At 36.8% G+C, this 13866-nt stretch overlaps 1 protein-coding gene across 3 annotated transcripts in view; it reads left to right on the top strand.

Moving 5' to 3' along the window:
- GRM8 (glutamate metabotropic receptor 8) overlaps nt 1-13866 on the top strand; it is an 848835-nt gene that overhangs the window by 626896 nt on the left and 208073 nt on the right. Inside the window, exon 8 of one of the 3 annotated variants that reach the window (XM_059885684.1) lies at nt 4982-8271. The exons of the other annotated variants lie outside the window; for them this stretch is intronic. Within the exon in view, the coding sequence (XP_059741667.1) occupies nt 4982-5025 (44 nt within the window). The 3' untranslated portion in view covers nt 5026-8271. Of the gene's footprint in view, nt 1-4981; nt 8272-13866 lie in introns of those variants that run through there. 3 annotated transcript variants of the gene reach the window in all.

Below are 13866 nucleotides of genomic sequence, written 5' to 3'. Positions count from 1 at the left end.
TATGATATTATACATGTTTCAATGCCATTCTCCCAAATCAACCCCCCCATCACCACTCTCCCACAGAGTACAAAAGACTGTTCTATACAGCTATGTCTCTTTTGCTGTTTCACATACAGGGCTATCGTTACCATCTTTCTAAATTCCATATATATATATGTTAGTATACAATGGCACCCCGCTCCAGTGCTCTTGCCTGGAAAATCCCATGGACGGAGGAGCCTGGTAGGCTGCCGTCCATGGGGTCGCTAAGAGTCGGGCACGACTGAGCGACTTCACTTTCACTTTTCACTTTCATGCATTGGAGAAGGAAATGGCAACCTGCTCCAGTGTTCTTGCCTGGAGAATCCCAGGGACGGTGGAGCCTGATGGGCTGCCCTCTATGGGGTCACACAGAGTCGGACACAACTGAAGCGACTTAGCAGCAGCAGAAGCAGCAGCAGCATACTGTATTGGTGTTTTTCTTTCTGGCTTACTTCACTCTGTATAATAGGCTCCAGTTTCATCCACATCATTAGAACCGATTCAAATGTATTCTTTTTAATGGCTGAGTAATACTCCATTGTGTATATGTACCACAGCTTTCTTATCCATTCATCTGCTGATGGACATCTAGGTTGCCTCCATGTCCTGGCTATTATAAACAGTGCTGGATGAACACTGGGGTACACGTGTCTCTTTCCCTTCTGGTTTCTTCAGTGTGTATGCCCAGCAGTGGGATTGCTGGTTCATAAGGCAGTTCTATTTCCAGTTTTTTAAGGAATCTCCACACTGTTCTCCATAGTGGCTGTACTAGTTTGCATTCCCACCAACAGTGTAAGAGGGTTCCCTTTTCTCTACACCCTCTCCAGCATTTATTGCTTATAGACTTTTGGATTGCAGCCATTCTGACTGGCGTGAAATGATACCTCATTGTGGTTTTAATTTGCATTTCTCTGATTATGAGTGATGTTGAGCATCTTTTCATATGTTTGTTAGCTATCTGTATGTCTTTTTTGGAGAAATATCTATTTAGTTCTTTGGCCCATTTTTTGATTGGGTCATTTATTTTTCTGGAATTGAGCTGTAGGAGTTGCTTGTATATTTTTGAGATTAGTTGCTTGTCAGTTGCTTCATTTGCTATTATTTTCTCCATTCTGAAGGCTATCTTTTCACCTTGCTTATAATTTTCTTTAAAATTTGCTGCTGCTACTACTGCTAAGTCGTTTCAGTCATGTCCGACTCTGTGCGACCCCATAGATGGAAGCCCACCAGGCTCCCCCGTCCCTGGGATTCTCCAGGCAAGAACACTGGAGTGGGTTGCCATTTCCTTCTCCAATGCAGGAAAGTGAAAAGTGAAAGGGAAGTCACTCAGTTGTGTCCGACTCTTAGTGACCCCATGGACTACAGCCTACCAGGCTCCTCCATCCATGGGATTTTCCAGGCAAGAGTACTGGAATGGGGTGCCATTGCCTTCTCCTGAAATTTGCTAATAATGATAATAGGATATATTGATCCGCACTAGAGAACGAAAAACCTTCTTTGTTAGAAGTAATTAAACTCTGATGACACATTCCTCAGCAGGATATTCTTCTAATTATTATGATGATGGCAGAATAAGAAAAGAACTAATATATAACTTGGAACCTCTCTTTTTCTCTTCCTCACCTGTATAAACCTGAGATAAGGAAGATGGGAGCAGGAGAGAAGAAGAAGGAAAAAAGAAATGAGGAAATGTATATAGGAAGGTTGTTGGAGAACAGTTCCCCAATTTCAAAGATGACAGGGATTGTAAGGAGAGTGAAAAGAGGGAGTAGACATCTTGGCGAGGAGTCAAATCAGAGAGGTTAACTAAAAAACCATAGAAGGTACATGTGTGCACATCTTTATACATATTCTATCATATTTCCACATGAAAAAGAGATACACAGTGAGACAGACAGACCCAAAATACAAATAAATGACTTTATACAGAAATCAATCAACATGCATAGATATTAGAAGAGGTCGTTCCCTTTCAGACATCAGTCCACCTGATTCACGTGGTTTGATTGATAAAAAGCAGACTAGCTTGGTTGTATCCCAATCTGAAATAATATTTTCTTCTTAGCTTTCCTGGTTCATTCTCAGGAAACACGTTCTCTTCCATGACAGATGGAATCCACTGTTAATCATAAATAACTTTATCTCTCAGACTCACCATCCTGTAAAATATTGATAGAATAATCTCAGACATCAGTGGCAGAAAAGGCCATCTGACATTTCAATTAATTGTATTGATAAGTTACAAAATCCTTTAAAAGTTTCTTTACTCCTGTCTAAGAGGTACTCTTCTGATAGGTACTTAGGCCCTAAGTAAGGCAACTGGAATGATTTCATACCCCTCATCCCTTCAACTACTCTCTTACGGCTTGTATGCTCTGGTTATGTGTTAATAGTTTTCTGACATTTGAAATCACAGCCCCATTGAGCCACGTGGAGTTATCTCTCTCAAAGGGATTCAGCTTTAAATACAGATGGGCTTGTCGGCATGGTCTAGATGACATTTTTATAACCTCTAATGTTCTTTAGCAAGATGTGGTTAATGATCCTTCACATCATCCAACCAGAGAGCCCTGGGTTCCTGGCAGAAAGTTGTGTTCACATCACAGCTTCTGAGGCTGCTCAAAACAAAGTTATTACTGTAGGAACTGGATAATGAAAATCTAGGTATTGCTACATTATTTATTTTATCATGATTGGTATTAATATTGTCATCTCCTGTTTGTGCCCGTATCTGATTACTTTAGCCCAGTTTAACCTCTTGCTTTTCTTTTGTCTTTCATTTATTTTATTCAAGTGTAGTTGATTGACAATGTTGTGTTAACTTCTGCTGTACAGCAAAGTGATTCAGTTATACATGAAAGTGAAAGTTGCTCAGTCGTGTCCGATTCTTTGTGACCCCATGGACTATACAGTCCATGGAATTCTCCAGGCCAGAATACTGGAGTGGGTAGCCTTTCCCTTTTCCAGGGGATCTTCCCAACCCAGGGATCGAACCCAGGTCTCCCACATTGCAGGCAGATTCTTTACCAGCTGAACCACAAGGGAAGCCCAAGCATATATCAGTTATACATATTTATATGCATTTTTATATTCTTTTCCATTATGGTTTTTCATAGGATACTGAATATAGTTCTCTGTGCTTTACAGGAAGGCCTGTTGTTTATCCATTATGTATACATTAGCTTACCTCTGCTAACCCTGACCTCCCATTCCATTCCTCCCCCAAACCCCTCCTTCTTGGCAACCACAAATCTGTTCTCCTGAGTCTGATTCTCTTTTCTAGATAGAGTCATTAGTGTCATATCTTAGATTACACATAAAAGTGATATCATATGGTATTTGTCTTTTTATTTCTGACTTACTTCACTTATGATATATATGGTACATTCTAGTTGCATCTATGTTGCTGCAAATGGAATTATTTCATTCTTTTTTATGTCTGAGTAGTATTCCATTATATGTGTGTACCATATCTTCTTGATCCATTCTTCTGTGGCTGCCTTTTGGTTTTGGAATGCCATTCTGCCTAGACTTGTAAGGAAAGGACTGTCCTCCTGCCAATGCCTCATCTTGCTTGACTATAATTCCAAAATGAGCTAGTTCTTTTGGAGACTGACTTCCAGAAGGTGTATCGACCCCTCATTACATTATTAATGTGATGAGACTGTTCATAAAACTATTGTGGAAGGTACAATGAAGCCAGGATATAAGCCTATCGAGTACCTGTGATACATCATCTCTAAGTCCCTTCAGTTTTTCTCTAGCTTTTTTGGATTACTATTCTCTTGGCCTTTGGACCCTGGCACTATTTATGACTCTCCATCTTGTTCAGTCATGCCTTCTGGCTGTTTGTCCATATTTGCCCACCTAGGCTGCCTTTCAATACTCTAAACTACTGTTCTAAAGAAACCTGCCTGTTCATATGCATCAAACTATCAGCATCTTGCAGCTATCTAATGAACAGATACAATTATCTGTGTTGATGTATTATCAAGTTAGGGAGTAATCTCCCAGAGTGATCCTCTTGCATTTTACATGTAACCTTCTGCTTAATTTAAATAATTATGCTAATAGTGGGAATTCTCTGCTTTGTGCTGGAGTAGTAGGAAGATTTCTGGAGGTGTCTGTGTAACATGGATGCATTTCTTCTATTTCTGGATGGAGTTGGCTCTATATAGAGCCATTACAGGGGAAAGGAAAATAATGTTAACATTAAACAGTGATATTTAGACAATCCAGGACCACAAAATAAAACAAAAAACAACTTTTAGCACCTGATAAAAGTTTATTTTCAAAATGTAGATGTATCCTTTCTTTAAAAATACAATGTTAAACACACTTATGTTACAGAAAATTCTGGCATAGTATGCTTTTATTTTAGTTTTTACAAAGTGTACTTCCATCCTGAGAATATGTTGATTAAACCAAACTTCAGGGGATAGGAAGAACAGGGGGCTGATTTGATCACTTCTAACAATGACCTCTCTGTGTGGAAACTTCCCATTTTGTTCTCAGGTGCTTCAAGGTAAATTTGCATCATCGACCTTCCAGGGAATAATTGTTCAAGTTGGGTACCTCTGTAATACAAATCATGTCATTCCTACTGAAATGCAGCCACCTTAGGGGCAGATGGTAATGGCCACTTGAAAGAGCGTGGACTGCTGTAAACAGATTAAACACCGAAGTGACACAGATTATGAGAGACTTTAGGGGACTTCGAGGCAGCTAGAACATAATTACCCAAATTAAATTTGGCCTAAACAACAGGCTCATGCTTCTTTTCTAGCCACATGTTTCAAAGAGATATTAATGTTCTATGTTGTGACTTTCTGTACAAGGAGAGACAGGCATTTTGGGCAAAACAGCAGTTCCTAAGCTATTGCTGTATTTTCTTTTGGTTGTTTGGTATCTTATTTATGTGTTTGTTTATTCTTTTATTTGTGTGTTTAAATTGCAGTAAAATATACATACCCAGGACTTCCCTGGTGGCTCAGGCAGTAAAGAATCTGTCTGCAATGAAGGAGACCCGGGTTCTATCCTTTGTTCAGGAGGATCCTTGGAAAAAGGAATGGCAACCCATTTCAGTATTCTTGCCTGGAGAATTCCATAGACAGAGGATCCTGGCAGGCTACAGTCTATTGGATCACAAATTGTCAGACATGACTGAGTGACGAACATGTTCTACAAAACAAAGTTTACAATTTTAATCATTTTTAAGTGAACAATGGCAGAGCTGTACAACCATCACCACCCTCCGCCTCCAGAAGAGTCTTTGTTTATTTTTGTTTCATAGTGATTTTAGTTTATATGATTATCTATACTTTAAGAACTGTGGCTTTCTTTCTTTTTTCTTTTTCTTTTTTTTTGGTTACCACAGCCTCTTTGACCTCAAATTTTGTAACTGTTTCAAAAATAGGTTTTCAATTCACATTGTATTTTTCTCAGGAAGATAAATCATACTTCACACTATTCTCAATAGAATTGACATCTCAATTTGAAAAATACCAGAATGCTTGGCTTCTCTAAGAATTATGTTGCTAATGCTTTAACCAGAAGCCAGATATAATTATGACAGTACCAAGTTCAACCGTATTGAGCTGATGTCCTCAGGCTTCACAGCCACTTCAGAGGGGACCACTTTAAGACCTGGGGTTCCCTAGTGACTCATTGATCAAGAATCCACCTGCAACACAAGAGATTCGGGTTCAATCCCTGGATCAGGAAGATTCTCTGGAAGAGGGCATGGCAACACAATATAGTATTCTTGCCTGGAGAAACCCATGGACAGAGGGGGTCCGGGGGTCTGCAGTCCTTAGGGTCGCACAGAATCAGACACGAATGAAGTGACTGAGCAGGCACACTTTAAGAGGTTTAATTATTCCAAGTTTTTTTTTAAGTTCATGTATTCCTTAAGCCAGTAAGTGGCACTCTTTAGATTATCTATATTGTGCTATACAGATGCACTTAAGAAAGAGGGCTGCAGTGATTGATCATGGACTAGTCAGCTGCTGTTGTGTCTCTTTGGGAAAGACCTTTACAGGAAGGATCAGGGACAGAGGTGGAATTCGGATCACACCTTGATCAGTCTTTCTGTTCACTCCATACAGCACAATAAAAAAATCATTAACAAGTCATTTGGTGTCATGACCCTTTGAATTTTAGATTGAAGTACTTTTTCTCTCCAGAATAATGCATTTTTACATGTGCGTTGTTTACTAATACAGGCAGTAGAAACATGTCATGAAGCTTATATATAGACCCCAGGAGTCTATGTAATTTAGGTTAACCATCAGTGATGTGCAGACATGGAGGTGAAAGCTTTCCTCAGGATCTTGTAACAATACATTGTTAAATCTGTAGGTTCTTGCTGCTCAAACATTGTATGCAGATTAGCAAGGCTGTCATCACCTGGGGACTTGTTAGCAAAGTTAGAAATGAAGACACTTAGACTCCACCCCAGACCCTCTGAGTTAGAATCAGCCTTTGAAAAATATCCCCGGTGATTTGTGTGAACATTAAGCACTACACACAAATGGGCCAGAGAAAAAAGTGTGTGTGTGTTTACACTGTAAAAAAATTTTAAGGCTTTTTCATATTATATAAATATTAGTAATTATTCATATGCAGTGCTCTTTGGTTGTAAAATTCCTATAAGGAAGTGACTCACATAAGAATTTGAAATATTTGTTCACTTTGACACAGCAATCCCAGGTAAAGAAATGTAAAGAAAAATAGACTATTACACAAATAAATAAGCATGAGATTTTTTGGCAATATTGTTATATGACCAAATAATTGACAATGATACAAGTATCCACCACTGTGGGGCTGGTTAAGTAAAATATGGTGGATATGTTTGTCAGGTCATGCCTGACTCTTCGCAACCCCATGGTGCAGCACGCCAGGCCTCCCTGTCCCTCACCGTCTCTTGGAGTTTGCCCAAGTTCATGTCCACTGAATCGTGATGCCATCCAACCATCTCATCCTCTGTCGCCTCTTCTCCTTCTGCCTTCAGTCTTTCCCAGCATCAGGATCTTTTCCAGTGAGTTAGCTGTTCCCATTAGGCGACCAAAGTTTTGGAGCTTCAGCATTAGTCCTTCCAAAGATTATTCAAGGTTGATTTCCTTTAAGATAGACAGGTTTGATTTCCTTGCTTTCCAAGGGACTCTCAGAAGTCTTCTCCAGAACCACAGTATGAAAGCATCAATTCTTTGGCACTCTGCCTTCTTTATTGTCCAGCTCTCACATCTATACGTAACTATGGAAAGACCATAGCCTTGACTATGTGCACCTTTGTTGGTAAAGTGATGTCTTTGCTTTTTAACACACTGTCTAGCTTTTCCATAGTTTCTATATGGTGGGTATAGAAACAGAATAAATGTATAGCCAATAAAGTTATATTATTATACTGATGATTATATATTGACATATAGTTTTCCATTATTACCAAAAAAGGAAGGACTTAAATCTGCATAGATAATATTATTATAGTATTATATCATTTTGGGAAAAACTTTAATTCAAATAATAACCATTTTCCCTAAATGATAGTAGGATGATGAACCAATATTCTTTTTTTTTTATTCTCCTGTCATTCTTTTGCATATATTGACTTTAAAATGTTTACAATAAAGATGAATTTCTCTGTAACAAATATTTTAAGTTTAAAACAGAAACATCACCGTGGTTCTCCAACATTGATGTTCAGCTACTTTTATCTGATATTTGACAATTTCCTGAGTCCTCCTATTTTTGATGGTAAAAATGAAGAATTACATGTGTTTGGCTTTGAGAGCACAGTGGCAAGATGGAGCATGAATATTGGATGTTGGCCCTTGGATATAGTTTCCTTTTGTAAACAGCAGACTAGACTATGGACCAAGAAAATATGAATACTAATTTTTCTCTTTCCCCACTGAGACAATCCAGTCATTGGTTGTTGCAGATAACATTACAATTTATCTTTTAGATTCACTATAACTGTTTTAATAATGCCATTTTCAATAAGAAAGTGAGGAACTTTAGAAACTAGTGTGACAAAAGTTAAATGTAATGGAAAATGAATAGAAAGATTTATCATTGCAAAAGCATCCACATTTTTAGTTATCTTCCATTATTGTGCTTTTGCAATTTTTTTTCTAGCTTTCCATTTTGTATTTTAATTTAATTAGGATATAAGAACAAATTAATTTATTATGAGGTAGCTAACAGATATAGACAGAATTTCTACAAGCTTTCAGATTACCAAAAAAAAAAAAAAAAAACCACACACACACATAAATGTGGCTTCTGATTTTGTTTTTATTCAGATAAAAGACACTTGCAGAATCTTACTGTCTAGTATCTATTATATGCACTATTCTCCTAGGCTATTCTCAGGACTAAAAAATACAAAATATATATTTTACATAAGTTTCTGAGGGTTTTTTAGTCATAAACTTAAGTGCTTCTATAAACTTCCTAGAGCTCAATTTCTGAAGACATTTAAATCATAAAGCATAAAACATTCAGCAATTTCAGAGGGAGAAAAACAGAGCTTCATAAAAATTCCAAAGAATATTTTTGTTATTTTTCTTTTCAGACATTTGTTGGGGAACATTTAGAACTTCATCTTATGAATTAAAAAAAATTTTTTTGGTATGCTATCACCATTAGCTTGGGATATCCAACTTTCTAAAAGAGGAATGTTTTTGCTTTTGGTAATGAATTTTTAAAAAACCACTTTAGTGAGGTGTGATTGGGATACAAAAATCTGTACATATTTAATGTATGCAGCTTGATGAGTTTAGAGATATGTATATACTCATGAAACCATCACCATAGTCAATGCCATAAATTTATTCATCACCTCCAAAAGTTTCCTCCTTCTCCTTTTATTTGTTTTTAATCTTTTTTCAAAAAAAAGTTTTAGTATGCCAAGGGCACTTATAGTAGCTACTCTCTGAGCAGATGTTCAAGTATATAGTACAGAATTGTTAATTACATGCGTATGTTGTACACTAAATCTCTAGGACTTATTCGTCTTCCATAACTTAGGCTTTGTACCCTTTGACCAGCATCTCCCCATTTCTCCCATCCACCTAACCCCTAATAACCACTATTGGACTCTCTGGTTTTATGACTTGATGCTATGTAAATGTTTGTGTGTATTTAAGAAGTCTAATATTATTTGAATAAAACAGTAAATTAATTACTCGTTTTATTATAACAATGAGTGAACAATCCCTGGTTAAGCAAATGACATTAGTTTAGAACTCTAATAGGTGCCTCTTGTAATCCCAGTGTCATCCTTTGCAATGCAAGTGATCACGTTTTCTCTCTGTATGTCATGTGATAAACATGTACATCACACGCATATATTACACATTTTGATGTTACTTTACTTACTCCACTAAGAGGATATGTGATATGCCAGAGTTCTTAGGTAAAAATATTTTTTAAATGTGATATTCATAAGAGGAAATAAAAAATACATTACTCATAGTTTGTCTGATATAAAATTTTAATTTTGAAAGAATGTTTTGTAATGTACTGAAAATTTAGTTTTATTTATAGAAACAAATAATTACATTAAACCTCCATTAAACTTGGGCTTCACAGCTCAAGGTAAAGGGATAGGTGGATTTGATGTTTTTGACTATTACATTTTCATAATTTTGGTGATATTCAACAGATCAATTTCTTAATTATCTAAATATAGGGTAAAATACAGAAATTTGATATTAATCACCACTATGAATGTAAATAGCTAAAAGGCATTAATTTCTTTCAAATGGGAATTCATGTTGACAAAAATGAAATGTCAACCTATTTAATTTTTTACACTCTTAATTGATTAAATCAGTTGGGGGAAATGATAGGTTTTTTAAGTTAATTTTTTGGTTGAACAGTTATTGATTTATTCTACATTCATAGACATGGCACTGAGGGATGGGGTCTCTAATAATTATTACCACGAGATGTTTTTTAAATATCATATCTTTCAATCCTCCAGCTATCTGCTGATGTAAGTGATATTGACCTCATGGATAAGAGGGAACAAACACAGTGATAGTTTCTCAGAGATCCGCAAAGCTATGGCAGGATTGATTCCACAGTCTGCTGTTTCTATTAGGTTGACACAAAAGTAATTGCAGTTTTGCATTGTTGAACTTTGTTATTTGATATTAGAATATATTTTTAAATAAATATAGTTATGTTACACATCATTGTAGAGCACATTTCTTACTTTATGTTTTTTTACTAATGACTTATTACCTGCTGTTTATTTTATAAGGCAATGGCACCCCACTCCAGTACTCTTGCCTGGAAAATCCCATGGATGGAGGAGCCTAGTAGGCTGTAGTCCATGGGGTCGCACAGAGTCGGACACGACTGAGCGACTTCACTTTCACTTTATACTTTCATGCATTGGAGAAGGAAATGGCAACCCACTCCAGTGTTCTTGCCTGGAGAATCCCAGGGACGGAGGAGCCTGTTGGGCTGCCATCTATGGGGTCACACAGAGTCAGACACGACTGAAGCGACTTAGCAGTAGCAACAGCATAGAAATGATGTTAGATAATAAGCAAATTTGAGCGACTTTTTTATTCAAATTCAAAATGGGTCATAAAGCAGCGGATACAACTTGCAACATCGGTAACACCTTTGGCCCAGGAACTGCTAAAGAACATACAATGCAATAGTGGTTTAAGACATTTTGCCAAAAAAAAAAAAAAAGACATTTTGCAAAGGAGATGACAGCCTTGAAGGAGCATAGTGACCGGCCATTGGAAGCTGACAACAACCAACTGAGAGGATCATTGAAGCTGATCCCCTTACAGCTGCATAAAAAGTTGCCCAAGAACTCAATGTCAACCATTCTATGGTTATTCAGAATTGGAAGCAAATTGGAAAGGTGACAAAGCTCGATAAGTGGGTGCCCAATGAGCTGACTGAAAGTCAAAAAAAGCATTGTTTTGAAGTAGCTTCTCTTACTCTATGCAACAAAAGCCAACCATTTCTCTATCGGATTATGATATGTGATGAAAAGTGGATTTCGTACCACAACTGGCAATGGCAAGCTCTGTGGTTGGACCGAGAAGAAGTTCCAAAGCGCTTCCCAAAGCCAAACTTGCACCAAAAGAAGGTCATGGTCACTGTTTGGTGGTCTGCGGCCTGTCTGATCCACTACGGCTTTCTGAATCCCAGCAAAACCATTACATCTGAGAACAATGCTCAGCAAATTGATGAGATGCACCGAAAACTGCAACGCCTGAAGCTGGCACTGGTCAATGGAAAGGGCCCAGTTCTGCGCAACAATTCCCAGCTGCAGTTACACCACGAATGCTTGCTTCAAAAGTCACATGAATTGGACTAGGAAGTTTTTGCCTCATCTGCCATATTCACCGGACCTCTCACCAATCCCAGCTGACTTCTACTTCTCCAAGCATCTCGACAACTCTTTTTCGCAGGGAAAATGCTTCAGCAACCAGCAGGAGGCAGAAAATATTTTCCAAGAGTTCATCGAATCTATAAGCACAGATTTTTACACTAGAGGAATAAGCAAATTTATTTGTTATTGCAAAAAAATATGTTGATTGTAATGGTTCCTATTTTGATTAATAAAGATCTGTTTGGGCCTAGTTATAATGGAAAAATTCACAGTCCAAAACCGCAATTACTTTTGTACCAACTTGCTACCACTAGACCCTTCTCCCTTTGCATAGATGCTCAGTCCTGACCTTCATGTTCATTATTTAACATTCCATCATCAAAAGTCAACATTAAACATTAACATCACTGCTTTAAAGAAAGATAAAACCACTGAGATCTCATGGGTTAACTTAAGTAAAGGATAACCTTATGTTTGTGCATATCCACAATGTCTACCAAGCACTAAGGACTTGAAACTGGTTGATGCTGTTGGTGATGATGAGTGGAGATGAAGATGAGGTACAATTGCCCTGAAAGTGCAGGAAGGCCAAGGAGGGGGGGTCGACAAAGGCCCAGTACTAGGTGTCTAGGAGGACCAGGTTAGGTTAGAAAGCACTCTGCTCTACTGATGTGGAACTTGCAGTCAATAGCTAACATGACAGGTAGATCTCTCTAGGGGTCTAAGTCAATGGAGAAGGCAATGGTACGCCACTCCAGTGCTCTTTCTTGGAGAATCCCGGGGATGGGGGAGCCTGGTGGGCTGCCGTCTATGGGGTCACACAGAGGGTCTAAGTCAATACTGAGATTAAATTGTCTGGAGCTGAGTTTTGAAAGACAAACGCAACAAGGAAAATGAGAAACAAAGGCTTCATAACCTGTGAAATTAGGTTCAGTTAATGAGAAGGGTGCAAAGCTACAGAAATTCCCAAGGCAGGGTCTGATATTCCTCAGGACATATTTTTTTGGGTGCTATGACCTGGGACATAGGAATGCCAGAAGCAGTTGAAAAGAGAAAGTTGATGATGGCCTGGACAGAGAACTAGCTTTGTATTTTCACAGACATATTTAGAATCACTTTAAAACACTTCTACTTGCTCTTCATTCTTTAATTAGCTTTTAAATTCAATGAGTTTCTGTAAAACATAACTTGAAAATGACAACAGGTTTTTTTCTATAATGATCATGAATAATACACCCAGTTCTCTTTTTAAATGAACCAAGAAATTTATTCCTGATTAAAACTAACTTCTATATAGCATTCCAGTACAAAACCATGCTAATTAATACACTGGGAAAATTTTATAAACATAGATTTAAAACATGTACCTCTGTTTTTAAGATGAAAGTGTTATTCTTTCCTGTACTTGTGATACATGTGCTAGAACACATGAGAAATTGTTCTTTGGTAATTGATGTAAAGGCTAAACTAAACCAGTTGTCAAATGGAGACTTAAATCCCTTGTTAATATGGATACTCAAAACATACTGCATAGTTACGAAAAGGGAGACATTGTTTTAATATACATTATTTTAAGAATTCCTAATGATTTTTGGAAAAAAAGTGTGCTTTTAGCTATTTAAAGGTTTTCAAAATTTAAGATTAAATTACATAAGAATATCAGTGTAATGAACATTGTCTCAACCATTTGTTTTAGTACGGGTTGTTTTCATTTTAACCAAAATGATTTTGTCTGCAACATTATATTCCATTGTATGGATGTGTCATTATTTATCCATACCTTGACTGATATATATTTATGTTGTTTCTATTTTTCCTGTATTAAAGAAAGATGGCCTAAAGATTCATGTATCTACATCCATTTAGATTGTCAACATTTTCCCATTACCCTAGTACAGAAGCAATAGTACAGTTAATGTATTTATACATGTGTCTTTTTACACATGTATACCTGTACATGTATACACTTTGTACCTGCTCATTTTTATAGTATAAATGTCTATTATTGAGCCAAAGAATAAGTGTGTTAAATCTTCAAAATTTGCCTCCAGAATGATTGTAAATTTAAATTTTTATCCACATAGTATGAAAGTATCAGTTTTACCCCACCTTTACCCATGATATTTATGTTAAGATCAAATGAACATTCATGTCTCATTAATGTTTTTTATTACTAATTAGATGGATCATTGCATATACATTTACTGTATTTGTATATATTTTACTTTTAGATTTTCTGTTCGTTTCCCAGTTGTGCTAGAGTGCTAAAGTTTTCTTATTATTTTCAAGAACTCCTTGCATATTGAGAGTATTAATCCCTTCTTATATTTCTCTAGACTGATTCTTTTAAAATTATTTTTGATACATGAAAATTATACATTTTATGTTGTTAAAATTATTGATTATTTCCTTAGTAGTTTTTACTTGATGTAATGCTTAAAAAGCCATTTATTATTTCACAAATATAA

This window comes from Bos taurus, chromosome 4, assembly GCF_002263795.3.
Source record: "Bos taurus isolate L1 Dominette 01449 registration number 42190680 breed Hereford chromosome 4, ARS-UCD2.0, whole genome shotgun sequence".
NCBI classification, from domain to species: domain Eukaryota; kingdom Metazoa; phylum Chordata; class Mammalia; order Artiodactyla; family Bovidae; genus Bos; species Bos taurus.
This window is presented reverse-complemented; position numbering and strand designations above follow the sequence as displayed.